The 27,457-nt window shown below is 40.1% G+C and overlaps 2 protein-coding genes across 2 annotated transcripts; both read right to left on the minus strand.

Annotated features, from left to right (window-relative positions):
• Positions 1–1,820: 1,820 nt before the first annotated feature.
• On the minus strand, positions 1,821–6,579 carry LOC139665876 (chymotrypsin-like elastase family member 2A). Its single transcript, XM_071544931.1, has 8 exons — positions 6,513–6,579; positions 6,063–6,151; positions 3,495–3,592; positions 3,270–3,395; positions 2,974–3,110; positions 2,644–2,789; positions 2,207–2,362; positions 1,821–2,006 (listed from the first exon to the last, which is right to left on the minus strand). The coding sequence occupies exons 1-8, from the start codon at positions 6,550–6,552 to the stop codon at positions 1,989–1,991; spliced, it is 810 nt and encodes a 269-aa protein (XP_071401032.1). The 5' UTR covers positions 6,553–6,579; the 3' UTR covers positions 1,821–1,988.
• Positions 6,580–19,521: 12,942 nt separating this feature from the next.
• Positions 19,522–22,393, minus strand: LOC139665949 (chymotrypsin-like elastase family member 2A). The gene is made up of 8 exons (XM_071545051.1): positions 22,316–22,393; positions 21,863–21,951; positions 21,393–21,490; positions 21,168–21,293; positions 20,817–20,953; positions 20,461–20,603; positions 20,024–20,179; positions 19,522–19,820 (listed from the first exon to the last, which is right to left on the minus strand). Exons 1-8 carry the CDS (start codon positions 22,353–22,355, stop codon positions 19,803–19,805), a joined length of 807 nt encoding a protein of 268 aa, XP_071401152.1. The 5' UTR covers positions 22,356–22,393; the 3' UTR covers positions 19,522–19,802.
• Between the last annotated feature and the right edge of the window lie 5,064 nt (positions 22,394–27,457).

Genomic DNA, 27,457 nt, shown 5'->3' on the forward strand with positions numbered 1-27,457 from the left:
CTTCCATCGTTATGCCGATGATACTCAGTTGTTCCTCTCAGTCAAGCCGAGTTAATTAAATAAGTTGGCCTCTCTGTATAACTGTTTTGCATCTTTTTCCAATTAACTAAGATAAAACAGAGGTCCTTGTAATAGGCCCTGAATGTGTTTCCAGCGGCATGCCCTTGGTCCATTAAATCAATATATTAAGCCTGCCTCCAAGAACGTAGGAGTCCTATTTGACTCACAGCTTAATCTTGAGTAATTTACCAAAACGCTTGTTCAGTCATGCTTTTTCCACCTCATGAACATTGCAAAAATTTTGATCAATCTTGAATTTCAGCAATACATAGAGCATTATGTATGTTTTTATGTCATCTCGCCTTGACTAATGCAACGCCGTGCTTTACCTGCGTTTACCAAAAATATGTAGAATAGCTCCAATGTGTTCAAAATTTTAACTAACACTAAGAGACAGGACCATATCTCCATCATTTTAATGTCTCTTCACTGATTGCCTGTCTGTTTTAGAATTGATTTGAAGCTTTGCATGCCCTGGGCCCTACTTATCTTTCTGAGCTTTTGATTTCTTATGAGCCTGCAGACTGAGACAGCAGCCTGAGACCTGCAGGCAGGGCCTGTTTCACTGCCCCTGTGGCCAGGCTAAAGACTAAGAGCTGGGGAATGAGCCTTTAGTCTGCTGATCTCTCATTCCTCAAACCAAACACCAAACTACTATACTAGTTAGAGAGAAGAGCATGGAAGGTGTTGCAGTGTTAATAACCGTGTGCAGAGCTCTAAAAGCCAGTCTACAATATATATTTTTTTACAATATTATAATTGAATGGTGAATTAAATTAATCACAATGCCAAGCTCATTGTGTTATGAATGGAAGGCCACTCTAAACTGCTGGAGGCCCTAGGCAAAATTCTCTGTCAAGGCCCCCTTTTGAGCTGAATATTTTAATATTCACTCAATATAAGCAGCTAGAGCTTCAAGAAAACGTTGGAACAAGCAGATACAGAATATGGATGTGGCTTTGCCGTACAGTATGGAAAAATGTTTTGTTCTAACTTTGAAGCTAAGGGGAAATTTAAGGGGAAAGTCGGGGTGCACAAGCCACAAGGACAGAGGACCCAGACAGCAATAGTGAGCTCGACAAAAAAGTGCCAGTATTGGTCCAGATAAGCAACATCACCGTTCTTTTATTAACAATTCTAAAGCCACTGCGGTCTTGAAAGTCCTAATTTTAAGCTCATGTCCACACAAGAGGAGAGAGCCACAGTCACCTTTGTATTTATTACATTTATTTTGATATTCATTTGCTCTACCTTATAATAGGTAACAAAAATACAGTGCTTTAAACACAAATCTTTTACTCAGTCTTTATTGCTTGATGGCGGGGAGGATTCGGCTCAAAAGGGGGCTTCCACAGAGAATTTTGCCTAGGGCCTCCAGCAGTTTAGAGCCAGCCCTGCAGCTTTTGCTTTCATTTGCTTTCAGCTGTAGCTTCATACAGAATTTCATATGGACAAAATATGTCTTGCAAATCCCTGAGATTTATTCTAGCATTTAGTGGCAGAACAAGTAGCCCCAGGACTGTGTGTCAAACCTAAAATGAACGAAACAGCAAAGTCTTAAAGCATCACAGAACAGTGAGTTCTATAATCCACTGCCTGAGTAAATGTTGCATCACCCATGCCTCACTACATGTCTACAAAGACAGATAGTGGAGATGAGTTGAGTTGAATTGAGATGAGTTTGTAATCATACATTTCCATCCAAGAAATAAGTTCAGGACTCAAAACACATTTTTTTTTTAAAGATTTATTTTAGGCATTTTATGCTTTATTGAGAGAGAGACAGGAAGGTGTGGGAGAGAGACAGGGGAGGACATGTATCAAATGACCGCGGGCCGGATTCGAACCCAGGTAGCTGCGGGAAAGACTGAGCCTTTTGCGGTATGCGCTCTACTCTGTGAGCCACCGGGGCGCACCCAGCAGACGTCTCAGTTGTTCATCATAGTCTGAAAAAACGGCATACAAACATTCCAATATCAGCAAAATGGCAAGTCCACTACATGTTGCAGGGTTTGCATAATACGTCTCTTAAAGAAATAAAGGCATATAGGATCAACAGAATGATACAGAAAGTACTATGCATTTAGGTTAATGGGCTGTAGAAACTAGCAGAGAGGTATTAGCTGAAAAACAAGTTGACTCATACCTCACGAATCCACTCATTAAAGTCGGACACACGGGTAAAGACGGTGGGCTTGTTGCGGTAGTTGCACCCGTATTTAAAGACAAAGCTGGTGATGCCGTGAACCTCCCAGACGCCAGTTCGCCGGTTCTTACAGTTCAGCGGGCCACCAGAATCCCCCTGGGACAGTGAGAGCAGACAGTACCACACCTTGATATGTGCTCTGCATCAGGTAAATAACCAATATCACCGAGGGTGACGCCAAGGTTGTAGTACACCAATCATCTTGTCTGCCCCGGTCCCATATTGAACACTTGGACATTTGAAGCCAAAATAGCTAATGACCTAATTATTTCTCAGTTATACAAAGCTGCAGCAATATGTTTTGATCCATGGAAATAGTCAGGTATAAGAAAGAGTCTTAAGGATTTCTTCCCATAGAGGAGTGTGGTTGTACTTACACTGCAGCCTGCCACCACACCGTCTCCCCCAGCACACACCATTGACCTATGGATACCATTGCCCCACCAGTTATTCTGGCTACATGTGTCATGGTCCACAACAGGCAACAGTGCCTGCTGCAGAATCGGATAGGAGGGACCTCCAACTGAAACATGCACAAACACACACACACACACACACCAGTCCACTTAATGAGCATAACTCAACTTCAGCTCATAACAAAATAAAGCTGTTTCAGAGTAGATGCAGACTTGAATTTGGGAAGGGAATCTTGGTAGATCATACATTCTGTTCATAGTGTGCTCAGTTTCAACATCTGTTAGCCTTACTGTAGAATGCGCCCCAGCCGGTGATGTAGCAGGGGTAGTTGCGAGGCAGGATGGTGTTGGGGGCAGGAACGCAGGCCAGCTGAACCTGGTCGGTCAAGCTCACATGCTCTGACAGCTTGATCATAGCAATGTCATTACTGATCATGAAGAGATATTGGAGAGTTATTTGCATTTGCAAATGAATGAAATTAATTTGCTTCTGTAATATTGACATTATTGTACTGCTGGATTTATATAAACTGAATGATTGATGAAGTAATTACGACAATTCTGGTGATGATCTATGTGGGTCTTACCCTTCGGACACCGAATTAGTCCACCGTTCGTGTACAATGATCTTGGCCGGCCGGATGGCCTTGGTGTTGGGCTCAGACACCCGCAGGTTGTGTTTGCCCACGAACACACGGTACCTCAACCTCATGCTACATGAAAATAAACACTATGTGATTAAAGCATTCTAATTTGCTTTCTATGTGATGCTCATTTACATTAAAAGGTGGTGCATCAATGTGCTGCCTTACTTGATGCAGTGAGCAGCAGTCAAGACCCAGTTGGTAGCAATGAGTGATCCACCACACGTGTGAGTCGAATAGCCATTACGCTCAATCTGCAGAGAAATCTGCAGCAGCCGGTAACCAGACACTTGTTACTACTCTCTATAATACATTGATGTCTAAATATATTAGCTGATGATAACAATAGAGTGAATAGTGGTAAAGATTTCCCAGGCAATATCAGGTGAAAGGACATGCTAAGCTCAACAGTATTTCCAATGTAAAAGATATCTTTTTAATGGCCAAATACGAATGGAGTTGAATTTATGTCCCACCTCCTTTTGAGGAGTGATTTAAAGCAAAATAGTAAAAAATATATATTTCTATGTGAAAAGTGAAATTAATTACCATGGTATTTCAAATATTTATCTGTAAATTAGTCTTTAAATTAACAAAAAAAACGCACATTAAGTTTATACCCCCATGAAAGTGATGATTTTTGACTGTCCCACATCAGTGACATTGAACTACTACATGAAATATTTCCTAAAACATCTTCCAGTAATATGGTAATTTCAATATAGTTATGTGCAATTGTATGTATTTTAATATTTATAAATGATATAAATTCATTAATAATTCATTTTAATTATTAAAACATAGTATTAACCTGTGTCCCACGTTTAAAGCGCAACCCTGTTACCAAAACATGACCCCCCCCTACTAAAAAAATGGAACATTCCATAAATCAGATATTAACAGGAAGTTACATCATCAAGATCTTTTCTGGACAATGGCCAGGCCACATGTAAGTACCCTCCTTTCATTTTCTCTATTTTCATAGAAATGTCATTGTTGGCTGCTTTCGTCAACCTCAAGGATTCAACCCTGTTACCAAAATTATTGTTAGAAAATATATTTGAATATAATTTTAGTTTACTTTATTGAAAGGATATGCTTATCAGTAGCTAGCATGCAACATGTGCTCCGTAGCTAGCTAACCCCTCCTGAGTTATAGCATCCTTTAGGCTAAATCTGCAACCCTGTTACTTGCAGCCATTTGCAACCCTGTTACTCATTGTTGGGTAACAGGGTTGAAAATCACATAGGTTTTGGATGAGAACATCCATATTGATATAAGTATAGTGTAGCCTATTGACATGTGTACGTTTTTAAATACAAAATATAAATATTAAATACAAAACATAAATATGAAAACTAATCCTTGCAAATGCACTAGGGTCCTCCACACCATCAGTGATCAGGCCCTAAATATCTGGAAATTGTTAACATGTTTGTTTGCATGTTAATAGGTTGGATTTAACATTAGTTAATGTGTTAGTAGGCAGTTAACAATATGTCAGTTAATGATAATATTTGTTTGCAAACACTCTGGAAAAGTGTTATTAACATGTTGTATACATGTTAATAGGTCTGCTTGTTGCTGTTAGCAAATGCTTACAAAAGCCGTAGTAATACATTGTAAATGACTAAATATATGTATTAATGTTAACAAGCAGACCTATTCACATGTATATAAACGTGTTAATAACCCTTTTCCGGAGTGTTTGCAAATGAAAGTTATCATTTACTAACACACTGATATTATTACATTAACATATTGTATATATATGTGTGTATATATATATATATATATATATATATATATATATATATATATATATATATATATAATCTTATTATTATTAACATCGCTATTATTACATTAATATCGAAATTCATATTTGTTTAAAAATAACACAGCAATAGTAAGTGTTCTGATAAAAGAGTTAGTAAATGCAGTTTCATGTTTAAAAATGTGCATAAAATGTGTTAAAGTGCATTATTTGTTCAACCCTGTTACTCATTGCAACCCTGTTGAGCAAAGTTTAACCCTGTTACTCAGTCATTTTTAATGAAAATAGTATTTTACACACAGACTTTACAGTTATGCTTACTATAATAACAATGTAATAACTTGATTATTAAGTTAAAATGATAAGTATTCACCAATTGGTAATATTTTATTTTTTTTAATCAAAAATAACTCAATGAAGTCTTTAGCATACAATGAAAAGTGACAAAACACAGGGAAATTTGTTGGTTGTAACTTATATTGAGAGATTTAAAGGGACTACATTCAGCATATATATTAATTATATCTAGAAAACAGAAAAATATGTTGAAATAGAATTTTAAATGTTATTCAGAAACTTACTTAAATATTGGTAACAGGGTTGCAAAAACGGTGCGCATGTCAGGAAACAACAGCTTATAAAATACTTTGTTTGATGACCTGAGGTGGGCAAATAACATTTTCTGAAGGTTAAACATCTTCTTTCATTATGACTTTATTGAAATAAACCTAAAAACAAAGTTTGTTTTTTGAAAATCTTCAGACCCAATTTCAACTCCATTCGTGGAAAGGCCCGACAGAAACTCTCAATAATATATTAGTTTGTTGACCATCAACAACCATAAACAAACTGGATCTCTGCTCAGTGCATGCATTTTCAAGAGAAGTGTGGCACACTAATGTTTGCCCTGTGCCAGGTATTCATGTTCTACAGCAGGCAGTCATCCAGATGTTTTTACCTGCCAGGGCCAGCTGTGAGGACGGGCATTCACTCCGTTCACCACCCTGGGCACGTCAGGCTCAATGGGAGGGGTGCCACAGCCATACGCTGCACAGAGAGGTAGCACACTGGATTAGTACTGATGTAATAATGTAAAATATGGTTGCATCTTGTACATGATCAAGCTATTGCTTTGAAAGCTTGTTAAAATTAATATCTTTTCTGGAGTGGTCTACATAAAATAACAATTTGACTCATAAGAGAACATATAACCTAATATATGCTAAAACATATATAAAAACTTTATGTAAATCTACAGACATTGTTCAAAATTCTATTGATGAAATCTGAAATCCAAGGTGATGATCACATTAAAGGTGATAGTCTCCTTACATTAACTTATTTCTTAATATTTTCCTATAACATACCGCTCGCTTGTTAAAAAGAAGATAACTTTTCAAGATCTTACTGCTTGTGATGAGAGCGAGGACCAGAATGATTGAAGTCATGTTGCTGCTGTCAGTAGATACTCTGACTAAAACTTTAAACTTTTTTCTGCCTTTATATCTGCTTGTCTTAAAAAGGACAGAGACCAGGGGGAGGCTGTGAGAGAAAGGGGGTTGTACACAGGTGTATGACACAACGTGCAGGGCTGGCGCTCCCTATAGGCTGAATAGGCAAATGCCTAGGGCCTCACGCATCCTTTTTTTTTTTTTTTTTCTAGTGGAAAAAAACCAAACAGTTCTTATTGGATAAATGACGTGCCAGTGATCATAAAACCAATCAAAAGCACTGATTCTGTGGAGTTGGGCTGTGGTCCCATTGACTTGAATGGAGTTGGGCAGGATTTAGAGTCTTTTTGGAGCCGACCCTAGCGGACATTAAAGGAACTGCAGCTTTCGGACACTTCCTTATTGGCTTCAAAATTCACCTGTTTTTGGATGGTTAAAACCCTTTACACCCCAACTTTCCCCTTAAATTTCACTGCTTATAGCTGCTTATATTGAGTGAATATTCAAATACAAGATGCCATGTTTTTATGGCTGCGCCATTACATCTAATGGAAAAAAATGTCGATGTTTGTGCATCATTTACACACGTTTCCCTGTAATTCAGCATGACATATTTGGTATCTTTCCAGACCACGGGATCTTGACTAGAATTTAAAAGAAAGTTCTGTGGGTCTGAACAAAGCTTGGGTGTTAGTTGCTTTAGCTGCAGATAAGTGGGAGCAGCTGCAGTTAACAGTACTAGGTAAGTAGCTGACATTAGTTCCCTTGGTATTCAGTGTAGGCTAATAACAGGAGCTTTGTTTAGCTAGACCGCAAAATATTCAATCAATCACTAAATTTAGTCCTGGGAAGTTGGGCTGGAAGTCTTTTATGAGATAGTAACGAAAATAGATGCAAATTTGAGATAGTTCTTGGCAGTTTAAAGTTTAATGACAGGTTTAACTGATTTGTGCTATTGTGTTTATTGTGTTTTAGGCTAGATGTCGAGAAGGTATGTAATGATTTCCAATTTAGAGTAGTATTGTACAGTCAGTGGAATTTCACTTTTTGCTGTCCAGTCTGTTATTTTCTGATATTTTAATGTTGACACATATGCTACATTTCATAGGAACAATGTTGACATTTTTAGAGGCAACATAACAACATAACCACAAGCCACAAGGGCAGAGGACCCAGACAGCAATAGTGAGCCAGACAAAAAAGTGGCAGTATTGGTCAAGATAAGTGACGTCACCGTTCTTTGGTTAACAGTTCTAAAGCCACTGCGGTCTTGAAAGTCCTTATTTTAAGCTCATGTCCACACAGGAGAGAGCCACATTCACCTTTGTATTCATTACATTTTATTTTGATATTCATGTGCTCTATCTTATAATAGGTAACAAAAATACAGTGCTTTAAACAACATTTTATGGCCTTTATTGCTTGATGGTGGGGAGGAGCAAAAGGGGGCCTCCACAGAGAATTTTGCCTAGGGCCTCCAGCAGTTTAGAGCTGGCCCTGATCTTGACCAATACTGGCACTTTTTTGTCTGGCTCACTATTGCTGTCTGGGTCCTCTGTCCTTGTGGCTTGTGGTTATGTTGCCTCAGGTCTGCCTAAGAATTTCAACATTGTTCCTATGAAATGTAGCATATGTGTCAACATTAAAATATCGGAAAATAACAGACTGGAGAGAAAAAAGTGAAATTCCACTGACTGTACATAATACTACTGTAAATTGGAAATCATTACATACCTTCTCTATATCCAGCCTAAATGAACTTCACAAAGTGCTGATACTGTAGAATCAAGTAAAATATTAACAGAAAACTAATTAAAAAAAAACACAATAGTACAAATCAGTTAAACCTGTCATTAAACTTTAACCTGCCAAAAACCATCTCAAATTCGCATCGATCTTCGTTACTATCTCATAAAAGACTTCCAGCCCAATTTCCCAGGACTAAATTTTGTGATTGATTGAATATTATGCAGTCTAGCTAAACAAAGCTCCTGTTATTAGCCTACACTGAATACTAAGGGAAATAATGTCAGCTACTTACCTAGTAGTTTTAACTGCAGCTGCTCCCACTTATCTGCAGATAAAGCAACTAACCCAATACAATTATATTATATCGGCATTTATTTTGATGCATATGCGTGAGCTCAGTCCACCTGACAGCCCTCTGTTCTGTCAGCAGAGAGAGAGACACAGACAAGCATGGAGGTTTCGGCAAGCCTAGGGTTTGCTGCCGACCTTCCCGGGGTTTCCCGGGGCCACAGTTCTGGCCAGTGCCGATAGCTGGGCGCCGATTTGTTCGGCGAACAGCGTTTGCGGCACCGATAGGTACTAGAGCGACTGTCGCTTGGATCGGGAGGATCGATGCAGGCCGTGGGCACGGTGGAGAGGACAGCGGTGGAGAGAGGAGATGGGACGCGCTGGAACGGAGATCAGTATGGACTATTATTCTGTATATTAACAGTCTACAGCAGAGTTAGTTACACCATCCACCCATACACGGTCCAGCCATATACTAGGTTTTGACCTAGTCTTGTTAAAAAAGCATAGGAATGACCTAACAACCTCAATCACTCAAATAACAAACCAGTAATTTCAGAAGAGTATATTCCCCAGTGTCCTGAAATATGCCATTGTAACTTCGTTATACAAGTCCGGAGATAGGCAGGAAGTATGCAACTATAGACCTATCAGCATACTTCCTGCCATATCGAAGGCTGTCAAAAAAGTGGCTGCAGAACAGCTGGTAGCTCATCTTGACGCTAAAGCTCTGCTGCATCCTATGCAGTTTGGGTTCAGGTCAAAACATTCAACTGAAACAGCATGTTGCTACTTCACTGAGGTCATCAAGGCCAATCTGGACAAAGGTAGGGTGGTAGGCGCAGTCTTTCTTGACCTGCGTAAGGCCTTTGATACGGTAAACCACCATATCCTCCTCCTCTCCAAGCTGTCTAATTACAAACTCTCCTTACATACACAAAACTGGATAAAATCATATTTATCAGGTCGTACCCAATGTGTTCGGATTAATGATGACCTGTCACCTTCAAAAGCCTGCACAATGGGAGTACCTCAAGGCTCCATTTTAGGACCGTTGTTATTCAGCTTGTACATCAATGATCTCCCATCTGCATGTGATGGAGTGGAGATTTTGATGTACGCTGATGATACAGTCCTATATACACATGGCAAGGATGCAACTCATGTTGCTGCCAAACTCTCACTTGCTATGGACAAAGTTGCAATGTGGCTAAATGACTCCTGTATAACCTTAAATGTTGGAAAGACAGTGACTATGTATTTCTCTAACAAACAAAGACATGGTGACTGTCCTGACATTTTTGTAAACGGACAAAAAATTAAAAATGTTGACGAGTTCAAATACTTAGGCGTTATTTTGGATCCCACACTGAGTTTATGAAGCATATAAAAAAGATGAGCCAAACACTGAAATATAATCTAGTCAATTTTAGACATATCAGAAATTCGCTTACAACTGAGGCATCTAAGATCTTTTTAAATGCAATGACTTTTTCCTCACTTTTCTTACTGTATGTCGTGTTGGTCTCAGGCAAACAAGACAACCTTAAACCTTAAACCTTGAGTGTCTCCATAAATAAGCCCTGAAAATATTTGATAGGAAACCACGACAATATCACCACTGCCGCATAATCTCTCGATATAATATGTTAAACTTTGAAAATGCAATCATGTGTTCAGATATCCGTATGGTGTTCAAAATAATCCACAATGCCGCTCCCTCACCCTTGAAGATCTTTATCCAACTCTGCTCCGAGAACACCAGCAGGACCGCGAGGTCGACCTCAAGGGGGGAGTGTAGAGTTCTCAAAAGAGGCTCTGCCTATGCTCAGTCCTCCTTTTCATTTAAAGCCATAAAGGAATGGAACAAACTTCCCACTGACCTGAAAGTCTGTACAGATCTCCACACTTTCTCACGCGAAGCTAAGAAATGGATCGTAAATCATCGATCATGCCTACATTAGTCTACTATATTGCTACTACTAATTTATTATTCAAAGTAGCATAATGTGATCTCACATATTGTGCAGTGTGTGTATGAAATGTGGTGATGTGACTAGATATGATCTTTGGTACTTCAACATGTACTTTGTAATTTATTATATTGTTTGTGCTGTATTTTATGTCGACCTGCCCTGGGACTGCAGATGGAAATTAGCAAATAGCTATAATCTGGTGCAAAGCATCTTTTCTCTGAGATCAATCTTCTCTTTTGCACATGGTCCCTGACAAACAAATTTAATAAACTAAACGGTGTAGGAGGAGATGTTAAAAATGTGTTTTTCAATTAATTCTAAATATCTCAAAAATTCTCCAGGCAAACCTTGAGGGTCCTTATGGCAAAGTATGGCAGAGTACGGTCAGCTGGACATGTGTACCAAGTTTCATGTAAATCGGACAAACGGTGTGGGAGATACAGCCCTTTAAACTTTTTAGTAATTGAACTTTAATTATAGCGCCACCATCAGGCCGATGGGGGTCATATTTCTTGTAGGTCTAATTGAAGCCATACTAGAACATGGTGCAAAGTTTCATGGCTCTAGCATGTACCATCTCACGGGAAATTAAGAGAAAAGAGAAAAACAATAATAATAAAAAAAGTAACTACAAAAATTAATTGATTAATTTATTAATAATAATCACAGAAAGTCCTATCTTTCGGCCTTAACAATAAGGACCAGGGCAACGCCATCCCCCTTAGTCAGCAACTCCAAGGACTCCTCGACGCTGCTACACCGACTTTCCCCAGCGCCGAAATCCTCGTCCCGATCCTCAACTTCTCGAACAACCTTCCTCCCCAGCTTTGAAGGAATATTCCAACGCTGAACCACCTGATAAAACAGACACCTATACCCACTCCCACCACTACCTCGAGAACGATTCCAAACCGGCCCCGATGACATCCACTGGACCGCTCGCACAGCCCACCTAATCTGGGAACACTGGCGTCCTTTCTTGGAATAAGGAAAATGGAAGACTTGGCTACATCCTGGACAAACAGGGAGATTAGTCAATCCCAACTCTACGACCGATTAGGTTATGTATACATGCAAGCTCTTCTACAACACCAACTGGGCAACGCAGGACCCCAAGGGATTCCATTACAGGAACTAGAAAATACGGCTGCACATCGAGATTAGCTTTTCTCACTCCCTTTACCAACCATGTTTGCTACTGTTCTCTTACGGTTCATTGTTATTGAGATAGTTCTATTTTTTTTACTTATGTAACAGGGTGAACTGGTCCACCTTAAGAACATGGGTCCACCTTAAAGGGTACTCCCCTCCTAACACAAACTGCTGTTTTGCCCATGTTGTTTTTATATTATGATTAGTGTTTTTAGGCCTACCGTCCTCCTGTGAATAGGTTGATAATATATGTTCACAACCATCTGCTGTGTTTGTTTGTCTCCCTTGTTGTAGACGGGATCTTGCCTTCCGGGGTTTGGTGGCGGCCTAAGCCGAGGCCTATTACGCCGATAGCCTCCCTCTCTCACTGCATGCTTGAGTGTGTACCCTATTGCTGTGTTGCACTGTGCACTATAACCCTTGTGATTTGTTGTGTGTGTGTAAACTCACGACTGGTTGCGTATAGTTTTTTTCCAACCAGGCTCAGCCTTTGGTCCCCCCTGGCTCCAGCATACCACCTGCCTCGGTCGGTAATTTCCCGCTCCAACTAATGCGAATTCTCTTGATTGGTTAAATCATTTTTATATTTTTAACTACTGCAGCATCTTCTGATCCTTTTATTCCCAAATAAAAGTATCTTTTTAACCTTGGAAACCTGGTCTCTGCTCCTCCTTTACGAACTTGTGTTCTCTTGTGTGAGGTTTTGGTAAAACTAACTCTCTGGGCGCAATTCCCAGGGTGGCGTTGTCAGGTTTACGCCAGAGGTTCCCTCTGTTCGCACCCTATGGTCACACTTACTTACATTCTTGTTATTTCGATCTATTGTTCCCCCGATTCGGGATCCTGTTATTTCCTATTAAAAGGTTTTGGGGTTTTTGGGCAATTTGCCAAAGGAGGAAACCCCATTCTGAAGTTACCCATTCACCCAATTATTATTTCCGTATACCTATATTTATCACTTACTGTTAGGATTACTACTACTGGAACCTTGAAGTGGATGAACCAAACTACCTCCTCATTGATGCCCACCCGATTCTATCTACGGATCCTGCCGGTCTCCTTAACCTGGAAGTTCTCTACATATGGATTCCTTGGAACTCCCTTCCTGGACTTCTAGAACGACCCTTGGATACCGGATCCCTTGCTTGAACTCACAGTTGTTGCTCATACGAAGATTTTTTTCCCTCCCTCTCTCACCCCCTCTCCTTCTTACAACTAACCCCGTGGAAGAGAGCGAGGGGAGAGTTGCGGAGTAGATGCCTATCTGGTTTTGGGGTTTAAGTGTCGTAACGATGCAACACCACCCCTTATCTCCAATTCTCCTCTTTTCTTTTCCCTACCCCACCCATTTTCCACTATGGGATTCAGTGGCGGCTGGTGATAAAAATTTTGGGGGGGGCGCAGTTTTGGGGGGGGGACACAAACAAACTGAAGCAGCACTTCATAGCTCAGTGTTACAACCCGGCTCAGAGGTTGGAACAAAAAAGGGAGACACAGGAAACGAATATCAAATAATCCAGGAATTTTAATATACCCAACGTACAACTAAAGTAAAATAATGTAATGAGGCATGTTTATCAGTAGATCAGTAGTGTATGTGAGTGGATGCAGTGAAATGTATAGTGCGGGAGTGTTGTAAGGTGGGAAACCAAACAAACAACAACCAAGCAAACTGATATGCCGATGATGGAAAGAGAGCGAAGTAATGATCGTGTGTTTGCTTTTATGCGCTAGGACACACCACTAATTTGACACAGGTGTGTCAAATTAGCGCATCCGATACGCCACGCCCAACCTGCATGCAACACAAACACACAGACAAACAACCAACCAGCAGGCAGAGATGGGAGATTGTCACACTCAGCAAAAAAAAAAAAAAAATCTAAAAACAACACAACACACTGTAATGTTGCCTAAACACTGGCCAGTAGCACTACTTGAACATAAATTTTGCCCTCCTTTCCTTCTGGCCTGCAAATTTCTCAATGACTTTCTGGTTAAAGTCAGTCATCTCAGTCACCAGTCTCTTTTCCATTGACATCATGGCCAATGCATTCAGCCTCTCCTGGGTCATGGTGTTTCTGAGAAAAGTTTTAATTCTTTTCAAGGTTGAGAAGCACCTCTCAGCTTCCGCCGTGGTCATGGGTGTGGTGATGAGGATCTTTAGGAGGGTGACAGTCTCTGAAAAGACTTCTTCAAGATTATTCTCCATAAACAACTGGAATAGGTCCACAGCACCACGGCAGGCTTTGAACTCTTCCTTGCTGTAGATGAGACTGAGCTCTGTCTTCAGCTTGCTTCCACTGAGCATTGGGTAGGCCTTCAAGGTGTTGCTCAGTGCATCTTCAGGAAATGCCATCTTGTACTGTTCAAACCTGTCCCCCTGCAGCAAGGTGGCACTGACAAGGTGGTTTGTGAAGGAGAAGCGTTCCCTGGTGTGTCCAAGTATGGTATCACAGACCTACAGAGAGAAGAATAAAAAAAAATAATAATAATATGCAGAGATGACAAAATGCCCATATCACCTACATCACCTAAAGTTACCAACAGGCAACGGCTCTATTTCTAAATATGGAACTATTAAAGTCATTTTTACTGCCACTGTTACATTCTATGAACTACGTTCTATGAATAAAAAGAGTAGGAAAATATTAGCTAACTCCAAGGTCATTTATAGAGCCTTCTGCTGCCATCTGCTGGATAAAATGTGAATATGTGAATGCTGAAGATTATTGCGTAAGTCTTGTGAGATGTTAACCATTCTGCATTGTATGTCCTTGATCTTTCCACTATCAAATTTTTTGACATGGTCTTTACTTAAAATCACAGGTTAGTTTCACCAAGACAATATTAATTTTTACCTGTTAGGCTTTTAGCTCTAATTTTATAGTAGTTCAACTACTTGCAGTTACATTTCAAGCTTTTTGATTTAGTTCCTAATAAACATATTTCATCTACACAAAGTAAGAAAAAAGTTGGCAAACATCCTTCCACAAAGATTAAAATAAAAATAATACACTCCAGTGTAACATGGACTGTTACTGATTTCTACAACATAAACTCACCTCTGCTGCAATCCTTTCATGGTCCTCTGGACTGAGTGCCCGACGCCTCTTTGTTGACTGAGAGCCACTGCTTTGCTCAACCATGGAATGGAGAGAATTTCTGCGAACGACAAAGAGAATTTATAATAATAATAAAAGAGACAGAGATAACAGTAAAAGAAAGTGAATAATAATAACGATCATATTAATAACAGGAATACAGCTACTACCTGATCTTTTGTATGTCCTGTTGGAACTGCTGGATGCACCCATTGATATGGACCGAATCTATGTTCTTCTTCTGGAGCTTGGCATAGAGGAGGTCCACATGTGGCATGATGTGGTGAAAAAGTTGCAGAAAGAACTTAAAATCCTGATTCTCCAGTAGCATAGAGAAGGCTCCTGCTTCTCTGACGGTTTTGGGGTCAAAGTCACCTGAGTCTCGTATGCTTTCAAAACAGTGAATGAGGTCCTCTCTGTGCTCAAACACGGTATTGATGGCACGGCTGTGAAAGTTCCATCTGACGTTGCTGGATGTTGGCAGTCTATGGGCCACTACTTTATCAAGAACACCTGTCCGCTTGGGTGATCTGGAAAAAAAGCTGGCAAATCCTCCAAGGTCAGAAAAAAGAAATTCTCACCTTGGATATGTGAGAGGTGGCCTGTTGCATTATCAGGTTGAGCTGATGGGCATAGCAGTGGATGTAGTGGGCATTTGGGTACACATCTTGGATTTTCCTCTGAACACCTGCAGTGGCACCCCTCATCACGCTGGCTCCATCATATGCCTGGCAGATGAGCTTACTTTTTTGATCCTCAGGAAGGATGGCAGCAAGACGCTCTTTTAGTGCTGTAGCAATGGACTCGGCTGTAGCTGACTGCAGAGGGATGAACTCAAAAAATCTTTCCTGCATGTTGTTTTTGTCATCAATGTAGCGCAGCACAAGCACAAGTTGGGTCTGTGTGGCAATATCCATTGTCTCATCTGCCTGGATTGCTAAAAAATCACGGCCCTGGGCTTCTTTGATGATGTGTTCACTCACAACAGACAACATACAGTCCAGTAGCTCGTTTTGCACAGTTTTTGAAGTTCCCTTAAATACAGTGGCGTTCTCAAGGTGCTCTTTCAACACTCCATCAAGGGAGGCGACAAAATTCACCAACCCACGGAATATCCCGGGATTATCGGAGCTCTCACTCTCATCATGGCCACGCAAAGCCAACTCAAAGGCTCCACAGAATTTCACACAGTCTATTATTCTGGACAGGATGTGTTGATTTTTTGTCACTTCTTCGTTGTGCCTTCTAATGCCAATCCTGTAGCCTTCATCTAGCTGTTCAGCAATGCTAAGCCTGCCAAAAAAATGTAGCTTCATGCTATTGTCCAGATGGCTGCGGCTACTTTGGTGCCGTTTGCATTTTTCAGAGAGATGTTTTAGGTCTTGTACCCCCGTCGTTGTCCACAACGTTTCGGTGGAATAGCAAACAGGGAAAGCAATAAAAGGCATTACTTACGCCACATCCAGCTAGCCAACTCCGTTTGTCGTAACAAGAGCGGGAGAAGCCCTGGGTGTAAGCTCGTCCTCGATCACTTGCCTGCTGCTGAATTTGTAAATCGGGTCGGTCCGGTCCAAGCTCCTTTATCCTTTTTTTTTCTTCCGGTGAACGCCTTGTGAAAGGGTGTTTTTGTAAGGAAATAACTGCATTTTCTTTGATTTCCGTGGTTCCACTTGAAGGCGCCATCTCCTGTCAGCTAGCTAGTGACAGTCACGCATGCGCGTATCCGTAGCTCCGGGTGTGAACTTGACAGCTAGCGCGTCGAGAATTGTCCAATCACATTAGATAAAAAAAAATAAAAACAATACCAATTCGCTGCGAATAAAAGTGGGAGGGTCAGGGGCGCAGAGAGCTGCGTCCCGTGGAAAATCTGAAGCAACCAATTAGAGAGCAGCCTCAGGTCATCTGCTCGCCAAAAGTTGAAGGACTTACATACACACTCATTTGGCCGGCGACCCTCACACATGTATTCACACCACACAGATACAATTTGGAACCAATTTTTAATGAATGCTGACAGGCGCTGACAGACTACCAGGCGTATTGTATGAGTAAACAATTTTTAGTTTATAATTATTTTGCATTATCAAATTAATTTAATTTATGTTTAACATGTTTAAGTAGACTTTCTTCTCTAGTTGGAGGGGGGCGGCGCCCCAGCACCCCGCATTAATGAACCGCCACTGATGGCAAGCCTAAGCGGCCAAATTAGGCTACGTCACTTTTCAAACTCGTTTCGCGTCTCTCCCTTATGGAAAGCCCAAAGTGCCAGTATTTGCCTCTATTTTCACGCGATTTACATTAAAACGCCATTTTTTACGCCGTTTTATTAGTCAAAAACGCTGCTATTTTCAGCGCTCTAGAGAGTTATAGTATAACGCCGCATTTTACGGCGTAAAAACCCGTCAAAAACACTTTTTACGGCGCTCTAGTGAAGGTGCATTAAATTTTTACCGCGTTTTTCCATAGGGTAATGAACCCTTCCTTCTGTTTTGCATAGCCAGTAAGTTCAAAGTTTCTGTAACCAATCAGTGAAGAGTAAAGCCAGACCAAAACAATGCATCAATGAAAGGTGGCTGCCATTATTAGGTTGTAGATCTGGGTTGTCTTTATGAATTGTACAGTATTCTGATTCAGTGGATTAAATATTGATTTGTTGGAAAATATAATCACCTTGCCTGCCTTTATTGTCTTTTAAAATAACCTGTGTTAATCATTGTAGTGTAAATATAATATATCTCTCATTATATTATCCAGTTCTTCAGAGTTCCAAAAAGACCTATATTTACACCATAATTTAGTGCAAATCTTAACTACAGCTGATTGATTTGCAACAAATCATGATGTATAGGTCTTTCTATTCACAGTGTGATTGTTTGGCTGTTTTTGTTTTGGAACTCTAAAGAACAGGTCCCCATTGACTTCAGTTGTTTTGGACAAGGCTGCTACCAAGTTGTGCTGGCAACCTCCCTGTGTGTTACATGGACCAACAAATTTCACCTGTGTTTCATTTGGCATGAGGGTGAGTAGATGATGACAGAATTTTCATTTTTGGGTGAACTATTCCTTTAACATCCGCCGTCGCATAATTACGTAGCCTATAGTGTAAGTGCAGTCGGATTCTCTTAGCACTGCAGTTGTCTTTTCCTAAGTCCTTATGAATTCTCCTTCACATCTTTCCTTGACCTCATGACATTTTCCAATGAGGTCAAGGAAAAGTGGTTAGGAATAGGAGTTAGGACGTATTTTGTTTGACGATTCGACCGCAGCCCAGGAAGACACAAGGACTAGGCTGGGATCATGATGCTGGGTTGGTATTTCAGGGTCCGTCCTAGACTAGTTCTCTTCTGACTTGACTGATAGAAAATTCCTTGCGTCCGTGGATGGCTATGTCCCCATTCAGTCTTATATGCCGCAAGGCTCAATTCTTGGACCAATTTTATTCTCCCTGTATATGATTGTTCCGGGTCACTGAATTAGGCAGCATAGCATCTCCTTCCATGGTTATGCCGATGATACTCAGTTGTTCCTCTCAGTCAAGCCGAGTTAATTAAATAAGTTGGCCTCTCTGTATAACTGTTTTGCATCTTTTTCCAATTAACTAAAATAAAACAGAGGTCCTTGTAATAGGCCCTGAGTGTGTTTCCACACACTCAGGGCCATTAAATCAATATATTAAGCCTTCCTCCAAGAACGTAGGAGTCCTATTTGACTCACAGCTTAATCTTGAGTAATTTACCAAAAGGCTTGTTCAGTCATGCTTTTTCCACCTCATGAACACTGCAAAAAAATTTATCAATCTTGAATTTCAGCAATACAGAGAGCATTATGTATGTTTTTATGTCATCTCGCCTTGACTAATGCAACGCCGTGCTTTACCTGCTTTTACCAAAAATAAGTAGAATGGCTCCAATGTGTTCAAAATTTTAACTAACACTAAGAGACAGGACCATATCTCCACCATTTTAATGTCTCTTCACTGATTGCCTGTCTGTTTTAGAATTGATTTGAAGCTTTGCATGCCCTGGGCCCTACTTATCTTTCTGAGCTTTTGATTTCTTATGAGCCTGCAGACTGAGACAGCAGCCTGAGACCTGCAGGCAGGGCCTGTTTCACTGCTCCTGTGGCCAGGCTAAAGACTAAGAGCTGGGGAATGAGCCTTTACTCTGCTGATCTCTCATTCTTCAAACCAAACACCAAACTGCTACACTAGTTAGAGAGAAGAGCATGGAAGGTGTTGCAGTGTTAATAACTGTGTGTAGAGCTCTAAAAGTCAGTCTACAATATATATTTTTTTACAATATTATAATTGAATGGTGAAATAAATTCATCACAATGCCAAGCTCATTGTGTTATGAATGGAAGGCCACTCTAAACTGCTGGAGGCCCTAGGCAAAATTCTCTGTGAAGGCCCCCTTTTGAGACAAATATTTTAATACTCACTTAATATAAGCAGCTAGAGCTTCAAGAAAATGTTGGAACGAGCAGATACAGAATATGGATGTGGCTTTGCTGTACAGTATGGAAAAAAGTTTTTTTCTAACTTTGAAGCTAAGGGGAAATTTAAAGGGGAAGTCGGGGTGCACAAGCCACAAGGACAGAGGACCAGACAGCAGTAGTGAGCTCGACAAAAAAGTGCCAGTATTGGTCCAGATAAGCAACGTCACCGTTCTTTTATTAACAGTTCTAAAGCCACTGCAGTCTTGAAAGTCTTCATTTTAAGCTCATGTCCACACACAAGGAGAGAGCCACAGTCACCTTTGTATTTATTACATTTATTTTGATATTCATTTGCTCTACCTTGTAATAGGTAACAAAAATACAGTGCTTTAAACACAAATCTTTTACTCAGTCTTTATTGCTTGATGGCGGAGAGGATTCGGCTCAATTCGATTCGAACCCGGGTAGCTGCGGGAAGAACTGAGCCTTCTGCGGTACTCGCTCTACTCTGTGAGCCACCCGGGCGCACCCAGCAGATATCTCAGTTGTTCATCATAGTCTGAAAAAAGGCATACAAACATTCCAGTATCAGCAAAATGGCAAGTCCACTACATGTTGCAGGGTTTGGAGAAATAATACGTCTCTTAAAGAAATAAAGGCATATAGAATCAACAGAATGATACCGAAAGTGCTATGCATTTAGGTTCATGGGCTGTAGAGACTAGCAGAGAGGTATTAGCTGAAAAACAAGTTGACTCATACCTTATGAATCCACTCATTAAAGTTGGACACACGGGTGAAGACGGTGGGCTTCATGGGGAAGTTGCACGCACGGGGAGAGACAAAGCTGGCGATGCCGCGAACCTCCCAGACGCCAGTTCGCCAGTTCTTACAGTTCAGAGGGCCACCAGAATCCCCCTGGGACAGTGAGAGCAGACAGTACCACACCTTGATATGTGCTCTGCATCAGGTAAATAATCAATATCACTGAGGGTGACGCCAAGGTTGTAGTACACCAATGATCTTGTCTGCCCCTGTCCCATATTGAACACTTTGACACTTGAAGCCAAAATAGCTAATGACCTAATTATTTCTCAGTTATACAAAGCTGCAGCAATATGTTTTGATCCATGGAAATAGTCAGGTATCAGAAAGAGTCTTAAGGTTTTCTTCCCATAGAGGAGTGTGGTTGTACTTACATTGCAGCCTGCCACCACACCTCCCCCAGCACACACCATTGACCTACGGATACCATTGCCCCACCAGTTACTCTGGCTACATATGTCATGGTCCACAATAGGCAACAGTGCCTGCTGCAGAGTGGGAGGGGAAGGACCTCCAGCTGAAACACACACAAACACACACACACACACACACACACACACACACACACACACACACACACACACATCCAGTTAATGATCATAACTCAACTTCAACTCATAACAAAATAAAGCTGTTTCAGAGTAGATGCAGTTTGAATTTGGGATGGGAATCTTGGTAGATCATACATTCTGTTCATAGTGTGCTCAGTTTCAACATCTGTTAGCCTTACTGTAGAGTCTGCCCCAGCCGGTGATGTAGCAGGGGTAGTTGTCAGGCAGGATGGTGTTGGGGGCAGGAACGCAGGCCAGCTGAACCTGGTTGGTCAAGCTCACATGCTCTGACAGCTTGATCATAGCAATGTCATTACTGATCATGAAGAGATATTGGAGAGTTATTTGCATTTGCAAATCAGTTAAATTGAATGAAATGAATTTGCTTCTGTAATATTGACATTATTGTACTGCTAGATTTATATAAACTGAATGATTGATGAAGTTTTTTGTATACACACTGAAATGTTAATGCATCAATTTTACTAATTAATTAGGACAATTCTGGTGATGATCTACGTGGGTCTTACCCTTCGGACACCGAATTAGTCCACTGCTCGTGTACAATGATCTTGGCCGGCCAGATGGCCTTGGTGTTGGGCTCAGATACCCGCAGGTCGTGTTTGCCCACGAACACAAGGTAGTTCAGCGTCATGCTACATGAAAATAAACACTACGTGATTAAAGCATTCTAATTTGCTTTCTATGTGATGCTCATTTACATTAAAAGGTGGTGCATCAATGTGCTGCCTTACTTGATGCAGTGAGCAGCAGTCAAGACCCAGTTGGTAGCAATGAGTGATCCACCACACGTGTGAGTCGAATAGCCATTATGCTCAATCTGCAGAGAAATCTGCAGCAGCCGGTAACCAGACACTTGTTATTACTCTCTATAATACATTGATGTCTAAATATATTAGTTGATGATAACAATAGAGTGAATAGTGGTAAAGATTTCCCAGGCAATATCAGGTGAAAGGACATGCTAAGCTCAACAGTATTTCCAATGTAAAAGATATCTTTTTAATGGCCAAATACACTGAATATATAACATCTTGTCATACAGAAACTCTCAATAATATATTAGTTTATTGACCATCAACAACCATAAACAAACTGGATCTCTGCTCAGTGCATGCATTTTCAAGAGAAGTGTGGCACACTAATGTTTGCCCTGTGCCAGGTATTCATGTTCTACAGCAGGCAGTCATCCAGATGTTTTTACCTGCCAGGGCCAGCTGTGAGGACGGGCATCCACTCCGTTCACCACCCTGGGCACGTCAGGCTCAATGGGAGGGGTGCCACAGCCATACGCTGCACAGAGAGGTAGCACACTGGATTAGTACTGATGTAATAATGTAAAATATGGTTGCATCTTGTACATGATCAAGCTATTGCTTTGAAAGCTTGTTAAAATTAATATCTTTTCTGGAGTGGTCTACATAAAATAACAATCATTTGACTCATAAGAGAACATATAACCTAATATATGCTAAAACATATATAAAAACTTTATGTAAATCTACAGACATTGTTCAAAATTCTACTGATGAAATCTGAAATCCAAGGTGATGATCATATTAAAGATGATAGTCTCCTTACATTAACTTATTTCTTAATATTTTCCTATAACATACTGCTCGCTTGTTAAAAAGAAGATAACTTTTCAAGATCTTACTGCTTGTTATGAGAGTGAGGACCAGAATGATTGAAGTCATGTTGCTGCTGTCAGTAGATACTCTGACTAAAACTTTAAACTTTTTTCTGCCTTTATATCTGCTTGTCTTAAAAAGGACAGAGACCAGGGGGAGGCTGTGAGAGAAAGGGGGTTGTACACAGGTGTATGACACAACATGCAGGGCTGGCGCTCCCTATAGGCTGAATAGGCAAATGCCTAGGGCCTCACGCATCCTTTTTTTTTTTTTCTAGTCAAAAAAAACCCAAAACAGTTCTTATTGGATAAATGACGTGCCAGTGATCATAAAACCAATCAAAAGCACTGATTCTGTGGAGTTGGGCTGTGGTCCCATTGACATGAATGGAGTTGGGCAGGATTTAGAGTCTTTTTGGAGCCGACCCTAGCAGACATTAAAGGAACTGTAGCTTTCAGACACTTCCTTATTGGCTTCAAAATTCACCTTTGGTTTTGGATGGTTAAAACCCTTTGCACCCTAACTTTCTCCTTAAATTTCACTGCTTATAGCTGCTTATATTGAGTGAATATTCAAATATAAGATGCCATTTTATGGCTGCACCATTACATCTAATGGAAAAAATGTAGATGTTTGTGCATCATTTTATACACATTTCCCTGTAATTCAGCATGACATATTTCGTTCCAATCCACGGGATCTTGACTAGAATTTAAAAGAAAGTTCTGTGGGTCTGAACAAAGCTTGGGTGTTAGTTGCTTTATCTGCAGATAAGTGGGAGCAACTGCAGTTACCACTACTAGGTAAGTAGCTGACATTAGTTCCCTTGGTATTCAGTGTAGGCTAATAACAGGAGCTTTGTTTAGTTAGACTGCAAAATATTCAATCAATCACTAAATTTAGTCCTGGGAAGTTGGGCTGGAAGTCTTTTATGAGATAGTAACGAAAATAGATGCAAATTTGAGATAGTTCTTGGCAGTTTAAAGTTTAATGACAGGTTTAACTGATTTGTACTATTGTGTTTATTGTGTTTTTTTAAAATTAGTTTTCTGTTATTATTTTACTTGATTCTACAGTATCAGAACTTTGTCAAGTTCATTTAGGCTAGATGTAGAGAACGTATGTAATGATTTCCAATTTAGAGTAGTATTGTACAGTCTGTGGAATTTTACTTTTTGCTCTCCAGTCTGTTATTTTCTGATATTTTAATGTTGACACGTGCTAAATTTCATAGGAAAAATGTTGACATTTTTAGGCAGAACTGAGGCAACATAACCACAAGCCACAAGGACAGAGGACCCAGACAGCAAAAGTGAACCAGACAAAAAAGTGCCAGTATTGGTCAACATAAGTGACGTCACCGTTCTTTTGTTAACAGTTCTAAAGCCACTGCGGTCTTGAAAGTCCTCATTTTAAGCTCATGTCCACACAAGAGGAGAGAGCCACATTCACCTTTGTATTTATGACATTATCTTATATCTTATAATAGGTAACAAAAATACAGTACTTTAAACACAAATTTTTTACTCGGTCTTTATTGCTATTGCTTGATGGCGGGGAGGATTCGGCTCAAAAGGGGGCCTCCACAGAGAATTCTGCCTAGGGCCTCCAGCAGTTTAGAGCCGGCCCTGATCTTGACCAGTACTGGCACTTTTTTGTCCGGCTCACTATTGCTGTCTGGGTCCTCTGTCCTTGTGGCTTGTGGTTATGTTGCCTCAGTTCTGCCAAAGAATTTAAACATTTTTCCTATGAAATGTAGCATATGTGTCAACATTAAAATATCGGAAAATAACAGACTGGAGAGAAAAAAATAATAATAATACTACTGTAAATTGGAAATCATTACATACCTTCTCTACATCTAGCCTAAATGAACTTTACAAAGTGCTGATACTGTAGAATCCAGTAAAATATTAACAGAAAACTAATAAAAAAAAACCCACAATAAACACAATAGTACAACTCAGTTAAACCTGTCATTAAACTTTAAACTGCCAAGAACCATCTCAAATTCGCATTTATTTTCATTACTATCTCATAAAAGACTTCCAGCCCAACTTCCCAGGACTAAATTTATTGATTGAATACTGTGCAGTCTAACTAAACAAAGCTCTTTTATTAGCCTACACTGAATACCAAGGGAACTAATGTGTGACTAGTGCTAACTGCAGCTGCTCCCACTTATCTGCAGATAAAGCAACTAACACCCAATCTTTGTTCAGACCCACAGAACTTTCTTTTAAATTCTAGTCAAGATCCCGTGGTTTGGAAAGATACCAAATATGTCATGCTGAATTACAGGGAAACATGTGTAAAACTAGGATGCTGTTGGGGGCCGACAGCAAGGGTATATCCCCGAAATTCCCCAATCCTCGAAGGCCCTATTAAGTCAAATGTAATAAAAAGTCATTCAATAATCACACAATAAGACACCAGGGTTAATCTTCCCAATTATATTGGTTGTATGTCCCAACTATATTTTATTTTCTTCAAATAATAAAATATTTGCTTCTGGGCTAATCTAAAGTTAATTATATTATTATTACTCCTAAAATACTCAATTAATGGATATAATCCTCTAGGGATTGTCTCCTCAATAATAAAGGGTATGTAACTTAACTATTTTTTTAACACTCAATAATAAATTAAACTAATTAAATATAACCGCTAGCGGCGATGGCTTGGTTCATGCCAGTACAGCAGCCAGAGCTGAAACGTGGAAGTTTGCATTAAGATTACTGTCAGTTTTGTCATATTAAACTGTTGAGCCATCAGGCCCCAAGCTATCAAGTTCTGATACTGAAGAATGTAATAGTAAGTTAATGGTGCCAATACCCAACTTCATAATGGCTTTACTGTGTTTAGCTGTACACTCAAAATGCTGCTGTTGTGCAAAATCTTGTTGGGAAATCTGTATGGAAATTGGTGTGCATGTTCCACATAAAGGTTGGAACATATTTGCCAAGTTTCATAGCGATTGGTGACATTCTGTTTGAGTTATAAGGCAAAATGTCATAGGCCACGCCCCATTTTGCCAATTAGATTAGGAGATACAGTTTTCTGGCTATTGTGGTGCCCCCTATTGGTCAATATTTGAATGGCTTTGCACACATGTTCATTCATTATATGTGAACATGTTGTCCAAGTTTCATGATGATTGGACCATCTATCACAAAGTTCTAACAATTTAGCTTATAGGCCACGCCTCCTTCACAAATTTTAAGCGTTAATATCTTAAAAACTACAGCAGATATCAACAATCTATAAGCAAAACTTAAGGAGCGTAGGACCATAGATGCTACTGACCGATTTTGGTGGTCAAAACACATATTTCACTTATCCCAAGGAAAAATTTAGAAGATTTTGAGAATGAAATTAAAAGAACCAAATGGAGTGATACAACTTTTGGTAAAAACTGTGAGCAGGCCTGTGATGATTTAATGTCAACATTTAAGCAAATCATCTCTAAATTAACTAAAACAATGCCCCGCAAATCCAATACAAAGCGGAGCTTACCTTTGTTTAATGATGCACTGTGGCACCTTATGAAGAAAAGAGATGACGCCTTGAAACAATCCTTAAAGTCAGGTTTGGAGACTGATCGCTTGGTTTAAGGCCTAAGGAATAAAGTTACAACACAGCTTAGGAAGACTAAAGCAAATTTCTTTCTCAAAATAATTAGAGATGCAAAAAGATTAAAGATGCAAAAGGAAACAGCAAAAAATGATGGAAAACCATTGACAAACTCTCAGGAAAAGAGCGTCCAATATATGGGGCTATATGCGGATTAAATCTAATGGAACACATGCTGCTGATAGCTTGACTATTGCTAACAGTTTTAGTGATTATTTTATCAATTCTGTCCTGGAACTGGGTGTAAATTATCCACCAGTCCAACTTCCTCAATCCTAAACAACGATGGAGACTCCTTGAATCTGAAACCTACAAATGAGGTAAAGGACAACAAAATTTTGTCATCACTGTCATGTTCCAGAGCCAAAGACATCTATGGGCTTGACACAGTTTTTAAAAAAAAAACATAGGAATGACCTAACAACCTCAATCTCTCAAATGACAAACCAGTCATTTCAGGAGAGTATATTCCCCAGTGTCCTGAAATATGCCATTGTAACTCCGGTATACAAGTCCAGAGATAGGCAGGAAGTATGCAACTATAGACCTATCAGCATACTTTCTGCCATATCGAAGGCTGTCGAAAAAGTGGCTGCAGAACAGCTGGTAGCTCATCTTGACGCTAAAGCTCTGCTGCATCCTATGCAGTTTGGCTTCAGGTCAAAACATTCAACCGAAACAGCATGTTGCTACTTCATTGAGGTCATCAAGGCCAATCTGGACAAAGGTAGGGTGGTAGGCGCAGTCTTTCTTGACCTGCGTAAGGCCTTTGATACGGTAAACCACCATATACTCCTCTCCAAGCTGTCTAATTACAAACTCTCCTTACATACACAAAACTGGATAAAATCATATTTATCAGGTCGTACCCAATGTGTTCGGATTAATGATGACCTGTCACCTTCAAAAGCCTGTACAATGGGAGTACCTCAAGGCTCCATTTTAGGACCGTTGTTATTCAGCTTGTACATCAATGATCTCCCATCTGCATGTGATGGAGTGGAGATTTTGATGTACGCTGATGATACATACACATGGCAAGGATGCAGCTCATGTTGCTGCCAAACTCTCACTTGCTATGGACAAAGTTGCAACATGGCTAAATGACTCCTGTATAACCTTAAATGTTGGAAAGACAGTGACTATGTATTTCTCTAACAAACAAAGACATGGTGACTGTCCCGACATTTTTGTAAATGGACAAAAAGTAAAAAATGTTGACGAGTTCAAATACTTAGGCGTTATTTTGGATCCCACACTGAGTTTATGAAGCATATAAAAAAGATGAAAATGCAATCATGTATTCAGATATCCGTATGGTGTTCAAAATAATCCACAATCCCCCACCCTTGAAGATCTTTATCCAACTCTGCTCCAAGAACACCAGCAGGACTACGAGGTCGACCTCAAGGGGGGAGTGTAGAGTTCCCAAAAGAGGCTCTGCCTATGCTCAGTCCTCCTTTTCATTTAAAGCCACAAAGGAATGGAACTAACTTCCCACGGACCTGAAAGTCTGTACAGATCTCCTCACTTTC

Source organism: Centroberyx affinis, unplaced genomic scaffold, assembly GCF_046629955.1.
Source record: "Centroberyx affinis isolate AG114_WGS23_722 - 3 ecotype Tasmania unplaced genomic scaffold, CSIRO-AGI_Caff_v1 ptg000023l_1, whole genome shotgun sequence".
In the NCBI taxonomy this organism is placed as follows: Eukaryota; Metazoa; Chordata; class Actinopteri; order Beryciformes; family Berycidae; genus Centroberyx; species Centroberyx affinis.